Source organism: Aythya ferina (assembly GCF_964211825.1).
Source record: "Aythya ferina genome assembly, chromosome: 18".
Lineage (NCBI taxonomy): Eukaryota > Metazoa > Chordata > Aves > Anseriformes > Anatidae > Aythya > Aythya ferina.
In genome coordinates, this window is record NC_140317.1 from 6,885,427 (window position 1) to 6,906,765 (window position 21,339).

At 39.3% G+C, this 21,339-nt stretch overlaps 3 protein-coding genes across 46 annotated transcripts in view; 1 reads left to right on the top strand and 2 right to left on the bottom strand.

The window, feature by feature from the left end:
- The window catches only part of ZNF207 (zinc finger protein 207), a 34,595-nt gene extending 27,240 nt beyond the window's left edge, over nucleotides 1–7,355 (bottom strand). For 14 of the 35 annotated variants that reach the window (XR_014684514.1, XR_014684515.1, XR_014684516.1 and 11 more), the window contains exons 1-7: nucleotides 7,141–7,355; nucleotides 5,577–5,703; nucleotides 4,978–5,116; nucleotides 3,866–4,036; nucleotides 3,090–3,165; nucleotides 2,538–2,585; nucleotides 360–430 (exon numbers count right to left, since the gene is read on the bottom strand). Coding sequence is in view for 10 of the 35 variants with exons in the window: in XM_084491897.1 (XP_084348023.1) it covers nucleotides 360–430; nucleotides 2,538–2,585; nucleotides 3,090–3,165; nucleotides 3,866–4,036; nucleotides 4,978–5,116; nucleotides 5,577–5,703; nucleotides 7,141–7,181 (673 nt within the window). In the remaining 25 variants the exon portion in view is untranslated. The remainder of the gene's footprint in view (nucleotides 1–359; nucleotides 431–2,537; nucleotides 2,586–3,089; nucleotides 3,166–3,865; nucleotides 4,037–4,977; nucleotides 5,117–5,576; nucleotides 5,704–7,140) is intronic. The other 21 variants (XR_014684499.1, XR_014684500.1, XR_014684509.1 and 18 more) reach the window with 3 other exon arrangements.
- A 115-nt stretch (nucleotides 7,356–7,470) lies between these two features.
- On the top strand, nucleotides 7,471–17,370 carry LOC311420735 (protein Njmu-R1). Of its 3 annotated transcripts, none has more exons than XM_084491917.1 (11): nucleotides 7,471–8,054; nucleotides 8,310–8,390; nucleotides 8,867–8,992; nucleotides 9,439–9,579; nucleotides 9,773–9,830; nucleotides 10,466–10,585; nucleotides 11,219–11,283; nucleotides 11,404–11,540; nucleotides 12,021–12,124; nucleotides 12,706–12,947; nucleotides 16,466–17,370. In XM_084491917.1, exons 1-10 carry the CDS (start codon nucleotides 7,924–7,926, stop codon nucleotides 12,913–12,915), a joined length of 1,173 nt encoding a protein of 390 aa, XP_084348043.1. In that variant the 5' UTR covers nucleotides 7,471–7,923; the 3' UTR covers nucleotides 12,916–12,947; nucleotides 16,466–17,370. The 3 variants fall into 3 exon arrangements, with proteins under 3 accessions (XP_084348043.1, XP_084348042.1, XP_084348041.1); XM_084491916.1 differs by lacking the exon at nucleotides 16,466–17,370 and adding an exon at nucleotides 14,023–14,227; XM_084491915.1 differs by lacking the exon at nucleotides 16,466–17,370 and having other exon boundaries at nucleotides 12,706–14,227.
- RHBDL3 (rhomboid like 3) overlaps nucleotides 15,906–21,339 on the bottom strand; it is a gene marked incomplete at its 5' end in the record, with an annotated part of 71,576 nt that continues 66,142 nt past the window's right edge. For 7 of the 8 annotated variants that reach the window (XM_084491913.1, XM_084491910.1, XM_084491912.1 and 4 more), the window contains one exon: nucleotides 15,906–21,268. In XM_084491913.1, the coding sequence (XP_084348039.1) occupies nucleotides 20,997–21,268 (272 nt within the window). In that variant the 3' untranslated portion in view covers nucleotides 15,906–20,996. The remainder of the gene's footprint in view (nucleotides 21,269–21,339) is intronic. The other variant, XR_014684524.1, reaches the window with a different exon arrangement.

Genomic DNA, 21,339 nt, shown 5'->3' on the forward strand with positions numbered 1-21,339 from the left:
TTTCTCACTTCCCACAACATTTTTTAAAAATAATTTTAATTATAATTTTCCAGCTGCAGCCACAGACATGACAAAAGCAGAATGAAGAGAGACTAGGCAACACGAAAAACAGGGAAACAGCAATAAGAATAAAATTACATTCAATTTTTTACTTTCACAACAGTACCAAACCCAACCACTTATTTGTAGTCAAAAGCCACAAAATAATCGCTTCACCTTTGCACAAGAGTGGCTGCTGCAGCAATCCATCTGCATCAAGGCGGTAGCATACATATGGATAGTCTTTATAGAAATCCCAACTTACAGCAGAAATAAGGTTTAGCTCTCAACACAGTATGTGTCTGACAGCCCTGACCTACCTGGTGGCATACCAGGCATAAGAGGTGGTATTCCTGGCCCAGGAGGCATCATTCCACCCATCGGCATCATCCTATTGAACAAAAAGCAAGCATCGATAAGAACATCCATGATAAACTGTTAAAACAACTGGCACATACCTGTATTAGATTAAATACAAAAATAATTTAAAGAGGCAATCCAAAAACAGCAGACTAGATAGACATGTTTTTCAACAAGAAAAAAAGAAGACACAGAAACCTCCAAACAGTTTTCATTTGAACTTTAACACCCCACGCTTTCACTTCCTCTGTTATCAGATTCCAGAACTGACAACCATCTTGGTATGCATTTCAGGATATTAGTTTTGGTATTGTGTTCTAAGAACCTGATATAAATACACTCAGAAAATTTGCACGTAGGAAAAACAGCAACTGTAATCACACTAAAATTGCTCTACTTCTGGTATTATACCTTTGTGACACCACAAGTCTATTTGTGATTTAGGCACCCTCATACTATTTTGACTTCCTCTAGCGAGTGGCAGAACCCAACTCTGTAAAGTTAGGCACAAAACACTGATAAAAACAGAGACTAGGAGATAACATGACTTCTGGAGATTTAATTACACTAATTATTTCCTACACTTAGGATAGATTTTTTATTTTTATTTTTAAATGAGGAATCATTATTATTTTTCTTTCACATTAAAAACAGGAGTATTTTTTTTTCCAGGCCAAAATAAGAGTGTATTTCCTAACACAAAGGTGGAATTTAAATCTAAATGATTCTTTTTATCCTTATCTACCAAGCCACACTGCAAATTGTGTATTCCTCCTCTAAACTACACACACAACCCTTAATATAAGCAAACTACTCCTCCATAAGGTGGTAACTCCATTTAAAAAAATTGACAATGACACTAAGTGCTTTTAAATTGGAAAACTATATACAAAGAATTCCTTTGCAGGAAACAAACCAAGTGTAGTTTAAGCTTGGCTTCGTTTTTCCAGACACTCGAAGCTGGATTACAGGAAACAAAATAAAGGAATGCCTACTACTTATGTTTGCTAGATATAGCAAACTAAACAGATATGCAGCATCCAATTGAGTACCAGATCAAAACAATTAAGCAGTTTCTATTTTATGTAACAGTCTAGAAACATTTACTGTTGCCATTTCAAAATCAAGTGAATCATCGTAAACAGGTGAGCTCTGCAAAGCAGCTTGCTACCCAGCCTTATTAATCTCAACTTACTTGTCTACTACTGGGAACAAGCAATCAGATGCACTAATGACTAGGAACATAGTATTATCCCTTTTTCTGCATTCATAGTTGGAGAAAGCAAAGTCAATCTTGCCATCCATTTTGATAACCGTTTAAAAAAAAAAAAAAAGAAAAGAAACTGCTGGACATTTGCTTCCTGCTGCCACAAGGAAGATGACTTTCTGGAAAACTGCAGGGACAGGGCTGGAACTAGTGTCATGCTAAAAAATAAGCTGCTCCCCAGGACCCAGTTCCTTTCTTCATTTCTAAACAAAAGGTCATCAGGTTAATTTAGCAAAAGCTTACATTTAACCAGTTAAAAGCATAACATAACATTCAGTGAGTTTACACTGTTTTTTTTTTTTTTGACAAGTTCATTTGCATGTTTTACTAGGTAACATTACAGTCACCTAAAGTTAACAAAGTTTAAGGAGGACTAAACACCCACAAGCTTGATAAAATTCTGTTCAGTTTCCAACAGAAGATTTACAGTCATGAACATCCATAAGATGTTTAAGATATGATTTTTAAATTCAAAGACAGTTAAAACAACACTTGTGTTTCAGAAGAGAACAACCTCTCACCTTAGTGAACTTTAAAACTCAAGCACAAAGCTCCTGCAGCAAGTGCTACAGGGTAAAGGACTAAACACAGAGCTGTACATATTCTGGTGCCAAAAATATATATATATATAAATCCCAAAGGGTCTATTTTATTAATATCTGTAGAATGCATTTCTCACAGCATGTAGCTTTGTAGTAACCATATCAATAAGTTATTTTTTTATTATACAACAACAAAACCTAATTAGACATTATTCCCAAAGTCTCAGCAATATTCAGAGGTTTTCAGTAAGACAGTTTCAATCTTATCAAATATATGACATAAAATGGCATAATGAATGTACCTATAATTACGTTAATGAGATGCTTACATGTTTCCACCACAAAATGACTGCATGTATTTTCTTTGTTGATGTAATCTGTGAAAATTTATGAAAAAATCAAAAATCTAACTATGATTTTCCAAACACATTATGATAGGGTACTGTGTAAATCCCAAACAAACATAAAAACCAACATCTTACTCTTGCCCAAAATAAAATCTTTATTCTCATATTTAAAGAAAAAATTAAAACTATTCACTATATATTTCCCCAATAGGTTGCATGACTGATAGCCAGATGCACATTTCTGCAATACGCAAAGCAGTGGTTCCCAGAAGGCTTTAAACCAACAAAACAAAATTTAAAATTGTTACAACATTACTAAAATTAGGAAAGAGGCAACATACTTATATATAAGTCATACTTCAACTATACTTTTAATGTTGGTTTATAGCCACCTAGATTTTCGGTGCATCCTAATATTAAAGTCACAGAGTTCACAGGTTCCTACATATGTTTTTCTATTTAGCTTTACTGTTTCTGTGACAGTTTAAAATGCACAGTATGAAAATGTAGTATTAAATCTTTCTAGCTACTCACCCAGGTGGCATTCCAGGCATCACTGGAGGCATGCCAGGCATCATTGGTGGAACACCTGCCATTAATGGTGGTATACCTTAACAAAAGAAAAATACGTTTTATACAACTCCAACAACATACGGTCTCACACAAATCTAATATAATAAATTTAGACTGAATAAATGTTTTACAGGAAGCTGTAAAAGATTATTTTTTGAATTAACACTGCTTACAAATGATGCAATATAAAAGAGTATCTGCAAATCTGTATGATTTGTTGTTCCCAGTCCTGCAAGACACCAAGTGTAAGCATTCTGAGTAGAGTCTCCAAAGAACAGGCCTCGTCATTGCAGAAAAGGCCAGTTTGCAATGTCATTAATCAAAATTTTTTCTGCAATGTATTTGTAACCTGTGTATAAATTGCCTGTTGTAATTTAGCAAACTCTAAATACACAGTAGCCTTCCTGCTCTGTATTCCTGAAATCTTATTACAAAGTATCACAAACAGATGTGACCTGTAGATTTGTGTTTAAATTACTGATCTTAGTAACAAATATATTACATATATTACACCTTCAGTCTAGATGCTAGCATAAGAAATGTTCACAAAGGAGAACGTGCACACCTACCCACTGTGGAAGGGTGGTGTGTGAACCTGAAGAAACCACTGATATGCACCTTACAAAACTATTTTAATACCTTTAACCCTAGACTTGGAAGGAACAGATTATTATTCCAGCAGTGATTTGTATTCCTAGTCAACTTTTCAGTACCTAGCTCCAAAATACTATCCTTACCTGGAGGCATCCCTGGTGCACCTGGCACAGGAGGCAAACCTGGTTGTGCCATTGGGGGAATGTACCCCTGCTGTGGCTGAACTTGCTGGGGTTGAAATGAAGTTGAAGCTGCAGATTCATCATCTTCATACTCATCAGAATCATCTTGTTGTTTCTTTTTCTGGCTTTCTGCTAAATAATACAATGCATATGGTCAGATTGAAAACAAATTTATTTTTATCTGGAATATACTATTTGGAACAAAAGTAATTTCATAGCTTATCACGTTCAAAAACTCACAGAATTACAAAGAAGTAAAGCTAAGTGAGCCTACTATCATCCGTACAAATAAAAAAGGAAAGTGACTGCACTGTAACAAACCTCAACATAATAGGGGTCTTCCTTCATGTCAGTCTCTGCCTGCTCAGAATAAGCCAGAACAACTCAAAGGAAAAGCATACTTAAAGAGCAAAGAAGTTGAAGTATTCCTGTATCGTAAGACTAGTATGATTCCTAGCCTTTCCTCCAAAAAAGTGAAAAAAAAAATAAATCACCATCCCCATATTCACTGGGTAATAGTTTTATTTCTAAACAGGAAAAGAAAACAACATATTGCTTAACATTTGCCAGCCATGTTGGAAGACAGAAGCTGCAGTTAGGGATGTATTAACCCAGCCCTTTTCCAAGGAGTGAGAGCTGTTTCACACAGCTTAGTATGAGTAAGACAGACACAGGAAATCTTCACACAGGCGTAACACTTAATGAACCAATTCTGAACATCTAAAAAAACAAAACCAAAAAAAAAAAAAACACACAAACAAAACAAACAAACAAAAAAACCACCACAACGAAAAAAGACCAAAAAAAAAAGCAGAAAACCCCACTTCAAACCACCAAAAACAGTTTTGTACACAAAGCCTACAAATAATGAATTGAGAGGCAAATATTATACATTTTTGTTACAATATTGTAACATCTGACTGATATTTCAAGACAAAGTAATACTACCTCCTGTATAGTTTATATATATTGGTCAACCAGGATAGCAGACTCAAAGAATACATTCTGAAGTAAATTTATTTTAAGAAATGTGCTAAAAAAAATTACAGATACCTAGCTAGATTATACTTTACCCTGAGTTTTTTGTTCAAGTAACCTTCTCCGTTCCTCCATATCTTTTTCTGGAATGCCCTCCATGCCATAAATTTCCAGTTCAATGTCTGTTCTTCCAGGAATAGCATTTGGAACAGCATCTATTGTTTCTTTATGTACCTAAAGAGAAAAAAAGAAAAAAAAAGTCCTCCTGACCACAACTCAGGTTACATTCTAAATTATTCCACCAACTTACCATCAAAATACAAAAACAACATCCTTAAAAGCAAAACTCTCTCTAGCCAACCATTTTCTTGATACACAGTAGCCATCACTGTTGCTACCATTAAATCCTAAAACTAGTTTATAGACTTTTCTTCTGAACAACAATACAACGCAACTCCTTCACTCCTACATCTTCAAAGTGACTGCAAAGGTCTCTGCAACATACTCACCACAGAACTGCTGACGCAGCAAGAGCCCTGTCCTTGAAACAGAGCACTAACATCTTTCCCTCATCAGTTTTCATGATTGTGGAAGCCCCCAAAGAACACATTTGTAAGTTTATTAATTTAAGTTTATTAATTCCAATTTTAAATACTGTCAAGGAAAGTTTTCTCTTAAGTCTAAAACTTCTTACCTGCATGCAGTGTATAGCTAAACCAGGTCCCGTATACAATTTCTTATGACATATATGGCATTTAAAGTGCTTTGCTTTCTGATGCTGTATAAGGATCTTTTCATCATCAAAATCTCTGTTACAATACCTATTGAAGATCGTTAAGGAAGTATTTAATTCTGAAAGTGAGTTTCTATGTAACGCTAGGCTAACTAGCATTAGTGTTAATATATTTTTTTTCTAAAGGAAAAAAAAAAAAAGCAGAGAAAGCACCTCTGAGCTTTCATATCAGAACAAGTATTGCATGGATGTCTGAAACCAAACCTCCCTCCTTGCACGACCCATTGTTTCCCTCTTCAGATAAGTTACATGCGTTGGAAAACTGGCAAGATGTGTATACGCGACCACAGTCATAATTTGAATCCATATTATTTGATGGATTTCAAGATGAGTTTCAAGCCCTAGTTATTTCTAAGCAGACTCCTTCCTCTCTTTGTATACTTTTAGATTTGTACAAGTTGCTAAAGCAGTAAAGGAGAAACAAACGGGAAATCCACAAAAGGGAAGCAAAGCTAAACGCTCAGCAAAAGGTCCTGTTTAATAAAATGCAACAGTAACAAACATTTATAACAGAGTAAAGAATAGTTTTAGTTTTATTTTTCTTTCAATCATCCAGCTACCTCGAACCTTATGATATCACGTGATTAAATATTAATCTATCAGTAATTAAAGAAATTTGTTTTTAAACTGAAAGGAAGAATTTTCTAGACTTCTGGGTGACAGAAAAGACAAACTGCTGTTTCTTTTCTGCAGATCAGCGTTAACATTCCAGTGAATGCTCCAGACATCTTGCTAAGCAAGACAGACACATTTGTTACTAGCACGTCCTTGCTAACACAACGTGCTCCCCACTTTCAGCAAAACTTAAGACCTATTAGTGCCTGAAATAGAAGCTTAGATGCCATCCAACATAAACCGGTAAATAATCTCAAAGTAGCTTATAAACTCCTTTATTATACGGTTTCAGATTAGGCAAAAACGTGAGAGAAAAAGCAATCCTGCAATGGCCCTTTAAAAAACAGATTATAAGAGACCGATTCGAGGAAAACCGACCAATATTTCTATATACTGAGAAATTGTATGAGATTTTGACGCAGCGATTACGTATTTACAATTCTACAATTAGCTTTCAAAAGGTCTCTTTTAACCAGGCCTGCCTCGCTTTTTGAGTATTTATTTATCCGGCAGGATTTCCCTCCGCTAGCGCCCGAGGCCCAAGGAGCGCCCCCCCCGTTCCCCAGGCAGCAGCGGCCTGGCGGCGCGGCCCTGACGCGAGGCGGGCGGGTAAGGCCGCGGGGGGGGGAGGGGAACGGGGGGGGGGGGGCGAGGAAAGGAGACGCTAGGGAAGGGCACGGACCAAACCCCACGCCGGCACCGAGCGGCGCAGAAAAGCAAAGGGAGCAAACGCGAATCGAGCCGTGACGGGACCAGGGGCCGAGGGGCGAGCCCCATCGTGAGGCAGCGCGGAGCTCGGCGGGGCCGGGCCGCACCCCCCCCCCCCGCTTCCCCTCACACAGAAGGATACCAGCACCAAGGCTTCAGCTGCTTCTTCTTCTTACGGCCCATGGCGACGGCGCCCGCGACCTAGGCAGAAAAGCAAACAGCCGAACTCCTTCTTCCCTCCTTCCCTCCCCGCCGAGCCAGCAGCGCCCGCACCGGCCCCCTCCCGGAGGCGAGCGAGGCAGGCACAAAATGGCCGCCACGCTCCCTCCTGGCGCTGCCGCCGCGCTCCCAGCATGCACTGCGGCGAGGCGGGAGGGAGGGGGCGGCCCACGTGACGCGCGCAGGCTGTGCCCGCCGCAGCCCGGCGGTCCCGGCATGCCGCGCGGCGGGGAAGGGGGGCAGAGGGAAGGGGCCGTGACGGGACAGTGCGGCCGCCATTTTGTCTCAGCCTCGCCTGAGGGATCGGCGGGGGTCTTTCGCACTTCCCTGCTTGGTGTTAGTGATAAATTCTTGGGTTTGGGGTTTTTCTCTGTCCAAGCGGAGCAGGCAAGAAGCCGTTCGCTCTTAAACCGCTCCTTGTAGGGGTTTGGGCTGTGATGAAAGTTTACTGGCCCGGGTTCCTTATGGTTCCCCTCGTGTTCTTCAATAAATGGCACTAACGCAGCAGCCGCAGCGCCCGCCGGGCAGCAGCTTCCCCCCAGCCGCCGGGCTCTAACGGTCCCGGTTCGTTACCGCCTCACGGGGCGGGCACGACGAGCTGAGGCGCAGCCCCGCGGGCTGCCCGCCCCTTCCCCGCCCGGCCTCAGGGGCGGGGAGCGGTGGCGGCTGAGGCGCGGCGGGGGCCGGGGTCGGGGTCGGGCTCGGGATGCTGCCGGCGCTGCCGGACGGCGAGGAGCGGGAGCTGGAGAGCAGCGAGGAGGGCGGCACCGGAGAGGAGCGGCGGCCGGAGCGGCACGGCAGCACCTACCACAGCCTCTACGGCTACCGGAGCCGCAGGTGAGGGGCCGGGTCCGCCCCGCGGGGAGGCCGTTTCCAGGCCTCGTCTGTTCCCAGATGCTCGATTTCGCTTTTTTTCGCTTCTCTTGCACAAGATTTTTTTATATTTTTTCCTCCTCTGATAATATTCTCGTTTCCTGCTCCCGCTTTAAAACGCCCCCAGGCAGTACCTTTCCCCGCTGCCTGTTCTGCCTGTATGTTGTGGCTGTGAAAAAAAAAAAAAAATAAGGCTGATAAGAATTCCTTGATTTTAAGATCTTCACGGCAGGGAGCAGACAGTGGGGATGGCAGTCCCGGCAGTGCAGCAGCAGAGACACCCTCCAGTGAGGATTTCAGGTAAAGCCACTCTGCAGAAGTGTGTAATCATCTACTACATCCCATTTTGATGTCTTTGCCATATTGGTGTCTTTATGCAGATAACAGATAACTACAAATTGTAACCAATTTTAGTTTGACAAGTTATCGTTCTACAAGCTGTGCAATATGGTTGTTGCTCTGTTACAACTATGGAAATAGAAATGAAGAGGACCAGTCAGTGACTTTGTCATAGGTGCTCAGGAGCTCAGCATCAGCTGACACCACAGCTCCAGACTTCTGGTCTAGTGGACAAACCACTGAATGCATTCCTAATGGGCCAGAAGTCACAGAGCGAGTTATCTGTAAGCCAGGGAGAGATCACAGTGGTCTCCCTTCTAGAAGCAGATGACTGCAAGCAGATCTGCTCTTGTTTAGAGAAACAAAACCACATTCTATGATTCTATGAAAACAGTTATATTTGCTTTTTGCTAATGATTTCATCTTGCTTTTTAAAGTCTCACCTTGCTGGACACAAACTTACCAACTGAAGCAGAAACTGAATTCCGTAGTTTTATTGCTAAACGTCTGACTAAAGGAGCCCTTTTTGAAGGGATGGGGAATGTAGCATCTGTGGATTTGAGGTAAAATATGACTTTTAAATTATTTATGAATGAGAAGTTGTAGGAAACACTGACAGCATTGCACATCTTGCTATCTACTTTTGCACTTAAGTTTAGTTGTAATTGCATGTTCTCAGTCTATTGCTGCTGTTAATAACAGCGGTACGCAAATGGTACTTTTCTCTTTTTCTGGGTAGCTTTGAGAAAACTTTCATAGTAAATAATTTATGGCTTCAGTATTTAAAAACTATTACCAGTATTTACGACTATTTCCTATTAAACTACTCTTAGTGTACTATAGAATGAAAAAAGAGAAGGTCTAAGACAGTTCGGTATGTGACTATGGGAGCCACCTGTGCTGGGGGTGAAAATTATTCATAGAAGTCATATGTCCAGCTTGCACGTTAATTTAAAGTAATGTACCTTTAACTTTTTTTTTTTTTTTTTTTTTTTTTTTTACTGCACAGCATACCAGAATGTAAAGTTGGCTGTTATTACTGTCTTTTGAAACAAGAAAATCTTCTAGAAACACCAATACTGGAATCGGACATAAATGCTGCAGAATATGTGGTTTGTTTCCTGGGTGGCTCAGAGAAAGGTCTGGAACTATATCCTTACCTTATCTGTGTGAAGAGAGAAATGATGTAAAAACGATGTTCTCTTCTTGTCCATTTCCTGCTTGAAATGAGCCCATTTGTGCATATGTTCCAGTGCATAACTGAAAATGTCAGTAACAACCATATCCTGAAAGGGCAAAATACAGATTTGAGCTGATGTATCTTACTTTCCTTAAGAAGATACTTTCAGACTTGAGCTGGACAAATACATTCAAAGTCTGAAGCTAAACCTTGATGTGGAGGTAAGTTCTTTTTTTAAAGCAGTGAATATGACTTTTTAAACAAATTTATTACTCAAGCGATCCAGAAGAATTATATAGAGACAAAACTCTGGGAGAGATAGGTACTAGCTCCACTGTAGAGATTGTGAATGTCTAAAGTACTGACAGCCACGCAGCTTAGAAGGGAAAAAAAAGGGATTTTTTTGTGCCAGTCATAAATTGCTCAAAGGTTACTTGCAGCTAACGTGAGAGAGAAGACTGACTAATAAAATATAATGGTCTACAGGAAAGTTATCCACGTCCACCTAGATTCTTACCACTTCTTAACATTAAGGAAGGATTCTTATTGATGGGTCTTGTCGCAATTCTTCTAATAGAAACTATGTGTTTGAAGTTACTGTTTCGTCCTGTCTGCTGGTGCATGCTGTTTGCTCAGTAGAACTCCTAATATATTGCAGATTTTTCTACTTCTTGAAACGTGAAAACCATTGTAGCTTATATTCCAAAAGCTGTAGCTTTAAATGTCAAACTCATTATTTTAATCTAGTATTGTTTGAAATGAAAAAGGTTTTGATATCCAAATATTTTATGTTGGATAGATTATTAACGGGCTTCTAATTTGTAGTTAAAAGCTTTGATGTTTCAACTTTTTACAGCAAAAAACCTTGGAGACCTATGTTAACCCCTATTTGAGAAGCTGGTTTGAGAATTCCATATGCCCTATTCAAAGAGTAGTACAGCTCTTCCAGGAGAAACTTGCCTTCTTGTTACATGCTGTAAGTGTATTTCAAACTGGGTATCTAAAAAGGGCTCAAAAGACATCTCAGTGACTGTAATGTGTTTAAAATATTTCTTACATTTGCTTTCTCAAACAGGAGTAAATAAGGAACACCGTTTGTTTTAAAGTTCAGGACAAGTTCTTTCTTCCTGCTTTATTGCTAAGGATACTTAGCAATTTTTTGCATCAAGAATCAATAAACTGTAATTTTTGTAGTTAACTAATTTTAGATCCTTTAGTAGTGTCCAAGGTATAAGTAGAATGAGAAAACTAGACATGGTATGAGCAAGCTGACCTTGCTATAATCCCCGTGAGTCAGAAGGGCTGTTACATTGCCTGTAGGCTTCATGTAATTCCCTGGTACAAAAAATAAAATTAATCCTAGCATTAGCCCATGAGTTTAAGAAGATTTTGGATGGAATAGCTAATAAAGTGTAACCACTGTATTTCTTCTGAATGCAAAGCCAGCTGCAATGATTATGATATGGAATATTTCCTTTCTATTCTTACTCTGAAAACAGTAAATTTAAAAGTACGATGTTAAACGTTTATTGCTAGTAGCTACAATGTAGCAATGGAAGTAATCTCCAAGATGCATCTAGCTTTTTAACTTTTGTTTCTTTATTATAAGGCATTGAGTTATACTCCTGTGGAAGTAAAAAATGCAGATGAAAGAACAGAAAAAGACATTAACAGGTAAGGATACTTTGAGATTAAGGTACCTGTGAATAACTTGGCTTTTTTGTATGACTCCTTCCTGTTCTTGCTGTTCTTAAACTATAGAAACAAGCAGTTCACAAGAGCTTTTTGTGTCAGGTTTCTGGCAGCTGCCAGTCTCCAAGGACTTGTTCAGGAAGGCACAATGACCTCCTTGTGCATTGCCATGACTGAGGAACAGCACAAGTCAATGATTATAGACTGTAGTGGACCCCAGCCTCAGCTGCATAATGCAGGTGAGATTACAGCTGTTATATCCCCCTTTATCCCTCAGCTGCTGAGAACCCTTGACATTAGAAATAGTTGAGGATATTCAGCAGCTCACAGATTTATGGCCAGAAAGTCTGGATTATGTCTGGAAACTAGAACACCTGTTTACCTGTGAGTTAGCAGAGGAATTTTTTTTTTACCTGTTGTAGTTTACAGACCATGAAACTATGATTTTCACACTTCATGGAAGCTGCAAAATGATTGTCAAAAATCCAACCAGAAAAACAAAAAAGTTGTGAATTCAACAATCAGAAAAAAATTTCATATAATCGCTGTATCTATGTTTGCTTTTCTACATGTACTGTTTTTCTCAAGTCTTAATTCCTGGCCCAGGTATATTATTATCATTTGACATACAGAGCACTTAAACAATGTGAATGCAGTTATATGTCTATGTTGAGCCCATTTCCTCTTTGCTCATCTCTGTGTTCCTGAACACACAACAGGAAGCAACAGATTTTGTGAGGACTGGATGCATGCTTTTGTAAACGGTGCTGAAGGTGGAAATCCATTTCTCTTCCGGCAGATTTTGGAAAACTTTAAATTGAAGGTAACTGTTTGTATTTGTTAAAGACTTGGAACAGACATTGGGTTATTGAGGGACGAGGTTATTGCTTTTGCACCAAAGTAGAGTTTTAGGTTACTTACAATGTCTGTATATCATTGACTGGTTACCTCTAAAGTTTAGTTTTAGAACTGGCTTACTGTAGTTGACAAGACTAGAATGTAAAGCAGCATGAAAGTTTCTTCAGCAAGTACTCCAATGGCCTTTTCTCCTATTTAAAATAAGTTTTGTTTTTTTTTTTTCTCCTTATAATACTGTTAGTTTGAGCTTTGTACACATAGTATTGTATAATTGGGTAATATGCATTGAGTTTTTTAAACTTAAGTGACCCGTCATAATAGGAGAGGTAAATGCTTGGTACTGCAACTCGATAATGTCCACACCTTCTGCATTGTTAGAGTAATAGTGGTAATACCCATCGATGACATTACTCACTAAATTCTTATGTTACTCTTGAGTAACAATGTAGAATTGTTTTGCTTGTACTGCTATTCTTCCTGCACTTTTCTACGTTGTTTTCTTTCCATGTAGAAGGATAAGAAAATTCTCAATAACTGTCTTTCCAGGCTATACAAGACATTAACAACCTGAAGAGGTTTATTCGACAGGCTGAAATGAACCACTACGCCTTGTTCAAGTGTTACATGTTTTTAAAGAACTGTGGCAGTGGAGACATTCTTTTGAAGATTGTTAAAGTAGAACATGCAGAAATGCCGGAAGCCAGAAATGTAGTGACTGTCCTTGAGGAATTCATGAGAGAAACAGCAGTGGCTTAAAATTATCTTAATTATTCGACACTTGTTGGAGGGTATTGTATAAATCATTAATTTCTTCTTTGCAGCTTAGTTTCACTATTGGAGAAATTTTAATTTATATTTAAAAGTATTACCCAACTCAAACCTAAGTTGCAATTTCAGCTACTTATTTTTTTTGAGAAAGTAGCATGAGCTTTTTTTTTAATGTGATTTACACATTAAAAAGTGTAAACGTGTTTTAATGTGATTTACACCAGATCTTACAAACTCATGCATAGTTTTCAGTGCTTACTGGATTCTCCAAATGACTTGTTCTTTTTCTGAGGAAGTCATGACATTTGTTTTTACTGTCACTGTATGAAAAAGAAAAAATTTCCTTAGCTCACAAGCATTTTGGTGTTTTAGATATTTAAAATATATTTGAAATTATCATGTCTAATCATTAAGATCTGGTTAGTTTTAATAGAAAAAGAAGCACAAACATTTGGATAAATCATAACAATGAGTTCGTCATTGTCTCTTCAACATGGGTAACAAGTCTGTAGCTAGTTTCTACATTCTATTTTCAAAGCAGCAGTTCGTTCTCCTACTAAATAAGCACCTTGTTAATTGATAGGAAACAGTATTGCCTGAAGACTGAACAGAGTTTTAGGAATCAGTTTGTATGTGCTTCTATTGATGTAAACATATTATATATAACGTGCTGGTCTGGCATGTTAAATTCCCAGGCTAGATGATGAATTGAATTCTTCATTAGTTTGCATTTTTTGTGATCGAGATCTTCTTTGTACATTCCTAGTACCCAATTTGCAAAATTGAAAATAATCATGTTTTCTAGTAGTGAATAATTAATTCTGAAGATTTTATAGGTGCAATATTAACTTAATAGAAGCTTTGTCAGAAATCAAAGTAAACTAAGTTTCCAAATTAATTATTCAGACTTGAAAACACTTGACTGTATTTCAGCAATGAATTCTTATCCACATCATGGGACATTTAGACAATAGAATACTTGAATATCTGCCTACAGATGGAATCAAAACTGGCAAGGTCTCTGGGTGACCATATAATTAAGAACTATTTCTGCAATCTGATATAAGCAAAAGTGCCTATTGCTTTCCTTTGCAGCAGAGGGTGTTTGAATGCCTAACTTGGAACATTTGAACAACTCTCCCATTCAAGGCCTGAAACACCAACTATAACAGTCTCCCTGATGCAGTTAAGTTTGTTTGTTCTGCCAGTCCTGTATACTGTGATAAGTCAAAAGCTTTCCAGTGACAGTGCTGTGTTGGACCTGTAATAAGGCTTACAATAAAAGGTATTAAAATCCTTAGTAGTGTGTCTACAGTAAATTACAAATGAGTGTTGTCCTTGATGTTTCCTTTTAAAACAGTTCATTCACACAATTAACACAATAACCTGAGTTATCTTATTATTCTGTAACCTGTACTACACTCATTTATATTAGATTTTTATTTTATTTGCTATATCAATGATCACATACTACTTTAAAATCCAATTAATATTTTTCACCTTCACCTATAAAACTTCCCTTACTGTAGTTCAGGCTTCTCCTCTACAAGGTAATGAGTTGATCAGTATCAGTCCCACTGAATTTACACTCTCTTATAAAAAAAAAAGGACAACTGGAAAGCTGCAGTAACAGCTTCTCCTGTTGCAAATTGCTTTTGTTGAATTTTGCTAGTGCGGAAGGTGGCTGGCATGAAAAATAAAACTGCTTTCTGCAGCCTTTGTTTTAACATCACTTTGCTTTTATCAGCTTTACACTGACTTTGCTATTTTGCTTAATTTTCAAACCTGTAAGATTCATACTGCAGTTTTTAGGATTAGATTTAAAACCCTTGGGAGACAGGGGGGAGAGGAGGGGACAGCAAACCAGACTTATGTTAAGAATGCAAGTTTACCTTTAGCTGACAGACTTCTCACAAGTTGAAAGATCGGGGTCTGGTTTCTTCTTTTTTTGTTTCTGTCTCTCCCTCCCTCCCTCTGAGAAGTAGCACATAAACCAATAAGTATTTCTCTTTCCAACACTTAAGAGCAGTGCTTACTATACAGCATATGATTAGAGTTATGGGAATAAAATAATGAGTTGTATGAGTTTGTATGATCAAGGGTAAGTCTCAAGGCTGCCAACTTTTGGCTCCTTTCCTGCAACAGATTTTCTGGAATTGGTAATATTTCTGTCCTTCAGTTTGCCTTTCTAAAATTATTTTAACCAGCTAGAAAAATATATAGCGTTAACAGACACCAGTTCCTGTACTAACTAACAGACACAAATAGATAAAATCTACCTTACTTACCCTTTTGCAGAAATTCCTCAACTAGTGAATAAAAAACTTTAAGTGCCTCAAAGCTCAATTAAACGCAGAAAACTACTACCAAGAGTTGAGTCCTGCATATGGCAGCAGTAGTCTGCCTCCCCTTAGGAGTAACAAATCTGGCAGGGACTGCTGCTAGTTACATTTTCATTTCTTCAACTTATACTTTAACACAATAGTTCCCAACAAAAACACAAAACATTTTTCAAAATAAGCCTTCCCCTTTTATTTAACAACTAAATCATTCAGAGATATGCTGCAGAACCTCCTGGATACATTGTTTTCACTATGGGATCAAGAGATGAGAATATATTGGCTCTGAGATTTTAAGTCTAATGTTAAAAGACAACAACCTTTCACCCCCTAGCTCCCCAATTTTTTTTAAAATAGTCTAATGTATTTGGTCTTCAACTTCCCCTCAGTTTTGAGGTCACTACTGCTTTAAAGCTTCAGTTGTTAAATAGTGGGACAAGACCTGAATTTTTAATACCAGTCAGAAGCCATTTCTGTGTCCTTGTTATACCTCATGGAGAAATAAAGCAGCAGTTCAGTACCGTTTTATCAGACTGTAGACAAACTTAAAAATTGTCTCTGAAAGTTTTTTCTTGGTTGATTTTTGGCACGTGATGTAAACCAGCTCTATTTGATTAAAAAAGAAACAAAACCAAAAAATCCACCAACAAAAAAATTTAATGGATTCTGCACTCAAATAATACTGTTACAACAAAAATATACAGAACATACACAATACAAAAATATTTGGAAACATATCATAGCGTGTTACCTTGCAAATATAATTGTTTTACTTGACCTTAACAGGCAAGTAACATTTGTTCAGTATTTTAAGGCAGAAAATTACATTGTTTAGTGCTTTGTGTTTAACATTTGGATGTGTTGTTAAGATTAGTAGTGTAAGCAAAAGAAAAGCTGCACAAGTCTAGCTTTATTTGCAAACTAATCAGACACCCTGGGGGAGTCAGGAGACAGCCAGTGACTAACATATCTATTAAGCTCACTGGAAATTAATTTTTTTTTTGCTACTTAAATGAGGCCTGCAGAATATTTTGTGCTCTGTATCATAAAGTACCCTGAAACATAAGTTTTCTGGCATTTCAAAAATACCTCATTAGAAAACTTTTTCCAATTAAAAGCTATTAATAGTGACATTACAAATACATTTACCTTTAAACAAGCTTTGTTTCTGTCTTACATGTGATTCTTTCTTTATACAGCTGCACTGTTTTCATTTACAACCAGCTCTCAGCTTCAGTGATCACAGAAGGAATTTTTGAGCCACGTTACAGAACACTGTGAAGCAGCCACTACTATAAAAGAAACACAACAGCAGTGATATTGAGAAAAGAGGCTAAAATCCCAGAAGTGCTTTTGTTCTCTGGATCCTAGTTTGCCTCCAGAGGTTGCTGGTGTTGAACTGCATTCATATTTTCCAGTTTCACTTCAGGTAAAGCCAGTGGATGGGGTTTCCAGAGCAACTGGGCTGAGCTTGAATCCATATAAATGGATAAACCAAGTTCTTTACTCACTGAAGTATGTGTGAAAATCCTACCCACGATCCTGCGAGACTAAATATTGGCACAAAACAGCAGCTGTCTTGTAAGGTCAGCAGATAGCTGTTATTTTTGTCTCAGCTCTAAATGTGTCAGATTCTATTCTTTATAACTAATTCAAATTGAAACTATCTAATCAATTTAAAGCATAAGGGCATTAAAATCCTCAGAAGGAGCAAGGTCTTGGGACACAGAATCCCTAAGCTTTATTTCTACTACAGCAACCTCAGAGAATGAAAATTTCTCTGGCCTCCCCCTTCTCCATTGATAAAATACTTCCTCCTGCTAAAAGAGCAAGTACTGAAGAAACACAATATGCCACATAAGTGCTAATCTTCCCCATTAACTAATGGGGATAAAAATGTCGTGAAATGTTGGCTTAAAAACTCAAGAGTGAATTCATCACTTCTACTACTCTACACCTCACGCAGAGATTGTTTCTGGTAAGCTCCTCTCCCATCACTCCATTTGAACCCTCCCCATCTCCTTATAGAATTACTGATGTGTGCAAAATTAATCTCTACCTGCATCCAAATATTTAGGAATAAAAGTGCCATTTGCAAGTCCCACGGACGTTGCTCTACCAGTTTCTCTGCCACCCTCTTTCCCATAGCTGTCTGAGCTACTTCTCAGGTCTCGTCTTGGATGAGAGATCAGTAAAAGGCTTTGAGTTGGACCCCGTCTGTGCTGTCTCCCTGCGGCCGGCAGGTGTCCCTGAAGGAGCTGTACAACCAGCACCCCAGGCTGCGCTACTGCTCCCTGCACCCATCCTCTCTGGACCAGTGCTGCAATATACTTACTAAGTGGGAAGTCCAGCACAGAAACGGCTTTTTTTCCATGTGCTGTGTCCTCATTCAAGGACACAGGCATAAAATAGCTTCCTCTAACGCGCGCTGTCTCAAATCTGTGCATTGGTAACAGTCCTTGTCTTTCTCTCTGGCACTTCATATCCACACAAAAGATTCATATTTTATCCAATTCATGTAAAATCCTGTCAGCATCTGAAATAAGACCAAAACAATCACCAAAAGCAGTCCCTCAGTGGATGGTTCCTTCAGGAACACATTGCTGACTGTGATAAGTTGGAACCACAAATGAGCAGGATGGAGAATATTAAAGCTCTGACATAAGCCAGCAGCATCAAGGACATCTGGAGGTAAAAGAAAAGCCTGTTTGCTGTTAGCTCTCTGGCGCTGCAGCACTGTGGCACTCCTGGGTGCATTAGAAAACAATGTAACTGGGTTTCCTGATACTCTGTAAAAATATAACAAATTTTCACAATATCAGTTTAGTGATATAAACAATTATAAAAACTTAAGCACTTTGTCTGCTAACAATCTATCAGCTTATGGAGTCAGGAGCAGTATTACAGGCTCTGCATATGACCTGCTCTATATAAGGGGAGACATTTCAGCTCTGATGAACAGGAATGTGAGAGGGTTTCATTTCTTCAGAATAAATCTAGTGCTGTTCTGAAGTCTGACCTTTCTGATCCCAAGGGTTGCTTGTAAATTTCCTCAGACAGGGCATGGGACGACAGGAATGAAAGTTGCAAAGATGAACAACAGTTTAAGAGAAAAAGTCAAAAGCTCAAAGTGAGGGTTTTGTAATTTTCTTGTAAATTAGTTCATGTAAACTATGTTTACTTATAGATGAAGGAAGAAAGAAGGGCACCTGTACTACCTATGCAGCTCCCTCATTCTCCTGAGCAAAGGCAAAGATATATTGGCCAGGGTGAGGCTGATGAAGAAAGTGGCAGCCCTCAAATCTGTAGCTTGCTGCTTCACCACAGAGCACATCATTGGCAGGCACAGAAAGTTTTCCTGGGAAGAAACTGATGGGTATTAAGTAGCTTTTGGCTAAGAAACCAAAAATTAAAGTTAATTGGTGCATACTGTACTCTGACAAATTATAGACAAAATAATCTGGGATTTATTAACATTTTCTACCTAGAATTTCAAAGGTTTAAGAGAACTTGCAGGGAAACTCTCACTTCCTGCTCAGCTTTGGTTTAAAGGCATCTGCAATCAGAAAGGATTCATAACAGGTGAGGAAAGGAATATCCTCCTTATGCATTAGCCATGCTTTCCTCAGTATTCTAGTCCCCCAACTTCCTGTTTCCCTATGTCTCCACCAGTATGAAACTCGCTGGCAAGCTCCTGACCTGAAGCAACACATGTAAACTCTTATGACTACTCTGAGCTGGACCCAAACTGCAGAGATAAAAATAGAATAGGGATCAGTCCTCTTCTTTGAAATGAATGGAGTTCTGACCTTTGTACCTTGATCTGAGGGCCCATGAACAACATGCCAGCCATGCAGAACAACAAAGGTGCAATTGCCCTCAGAGACTCCATTTCTGTGCACAAAGATGGCAAAACTTGTTCCTTTTGCAGACAAGACTCATTCCAGGTTGTAGAAACACTTTCCTTCTCCCCTTTCTCTTTCACTGAGGCAACAGGATTTTTACTAGCAGATACTGTGGGAGAACTTCAGCCTTCCAGAGAGATTTTTCCTATAAAGGCAAATAAGTGGACAGCTGATGAATTCTCAAGAATTTCCCCTCTAGAAAGCCAAGCTCCCACTAGTTTGTTGTATCATCTGGCAGCACCATTTACACAGATGAGAGAATAATGCCCATGATACAGAAACCCTTTGCTACAGAGAAAACCTAACTGCTACACTGCCCATGAGATGTGCTATGGAAGGCTCTGGTGGCTGGGCACCAACATGCAAACAGAAAAAGGAAAAAAAAGGAGCTAGTATAGGCCAAACTGGGTGGGCGTAGGGGGGGAGAAAAGGAAGGCATCCATATTTCTCAGCTGTGGTTTGGCAGCTCTCTAAAGTGAGAAGCATAACAACACCTTACAGAGGCATGCACCATACAGACATTCCAGTCTGGCCCCCAGGTCCATGCAGGCAGCATGCATCATGCTGCTGTATGGGCTGTGCTGCAGACCAGATTCCTAAAACCTGGGCATGACCTATGCTAAGCAAAAAGGCATCACTACAGCTGACTGCTGCTTGGAGCCCCTGATCTTCCATTGCCTCAGAAATACTTGCCTTCCTCAAAACATAGCAGTCAATTTAAAATCAGCTTTATCATTTTCACAATGATCACTGTAACAAGCTTTCCACTTCAGGTTGAAAACGGCGGTATAAAACCTCATTTGACTCCACTGACTTGAGTGGACAAACCTGGCACCAATCAGACTGCGTGGCGCTAAAGCCCAGACAGCTCCCACCCTGTGCTGCTGCGGGTGATCCAGGTCCCACTTACACAGCAAGAGCCTGCTGGAAGAGTGTTACAGGCCACGTGTTGTTACAACAATATGTCTAGAAACAAAGTGAGAAGAAAGCAGCACCTGATTGTCAACCGATAAAACCACAAATAAACATTTGCCCTTCTTTTCTCCATCCCCCAGTAAGAAACCCCAGTCACACCCTTTAGCTACAACAGGCTGGGGGGAGGAAATAAAAATCAAACAAAATATGCACAGTAAAAGTCACCTCTGGGTGAGTGTCCATATTACTCTAAAGAGTTCTCAAGGTTTATAGTGCAATTGCGTATGACCTGTAGTTGAAGACCAGTCTCCACCGCTTTGGGTGGTCAAGATTTGCTGACCCCTTTGAAAGGTGAGTAAGACAGGTTTCACCAGAGGCTTAATTTTCATTAAGGAATCATTCAAGTAATTAGACAGTGGCACTGGTATGGCTGAACAGTCAGACGTATCCGTAGAAACCAAATCCAATCTGCCTTGTGAGTACCGTGCAAATCTCTAGTTAGTAATTGACTGCTCTTTTTCCCTTCTAGTGTTCAGTAACTTTGAGGAGATTCATTCAACAACTGGCTGCAATTCCAACACTGACTTGGAAAATGCAAATATCCCATACAAAATATTGATGTGTGCTAACAAACCAAGTGATAAATGCCCAGTTTCAAGCTGCCCAGTGGGAGCCCCGGCAGTGAAGAAACTGCAGGGTCCAGACCAGGCAGCACAGTGCCTGCTAGATTTATGAACAAACAGATCAATCCATTCACTAGTGAGATCTTTAAGTGTCTCCTTCAGCACACACTTGTGTTCAAAATAATCATCCTCCCCTAAGCTAAATAGAAAAATAGATCCTCCATCTTGGCTCATATAACTTAGCTGGCAGATGACTTCTGCTCTCCAGAGGTTTCTGTCCCATGCATTCAAGGAGGGGGAGGTAGTTTCAGATCCAACAGGCTGTAGGCAAAAATGTTCCAGAAGATGGCAAACAACACGAAAATGAGATAAATAGAAAGGAAGATCCACCATAAAGTCTGATCTTGAAGTCTCTGCTCATAGTTCCTCAAGATGACAACTCCAAGGGTGATTCCAACCATCACCCCTCCCAGGTGAGCCATGAAGCTGGGGTGTGGGCATGGAGGGTAAGCAGAGGGGTGGAATCGCAGCCACACAGCTCTTCCAAATTCAAAACTCACTGGAACAAAAAAAGGAAGAACAAATTAATTGTACAAGTCTATTCCTTCTCAAGTCCATCTTGCAGGCAAT

Excerpts from the sequence above, each read along its gene's own strand:
- LOC311420735 (XM_084491917.1), top strand. The coding sequence starts at position 7,924 with ATGCTGCCGGCGCTGCCGGACGGCGAGGAGCGGGAGCTGGAGAGCAGC. Across the intron at positions 11,284-11,403 it reads ACAGAAAAAGACATTAACAG|GTTTCTGGCAGCTGCCAGTC; the intron begins GTAAGGATACTT and ends TTTTTGTGTCAG. Across the intron at positions 11,541-12,020 it reads GCCTCAGCTGCATAATGCAG|GAAGCAACAGATTTTGTGAG; the intron begins GTGAGATTACAG and ends AACACACAACAG.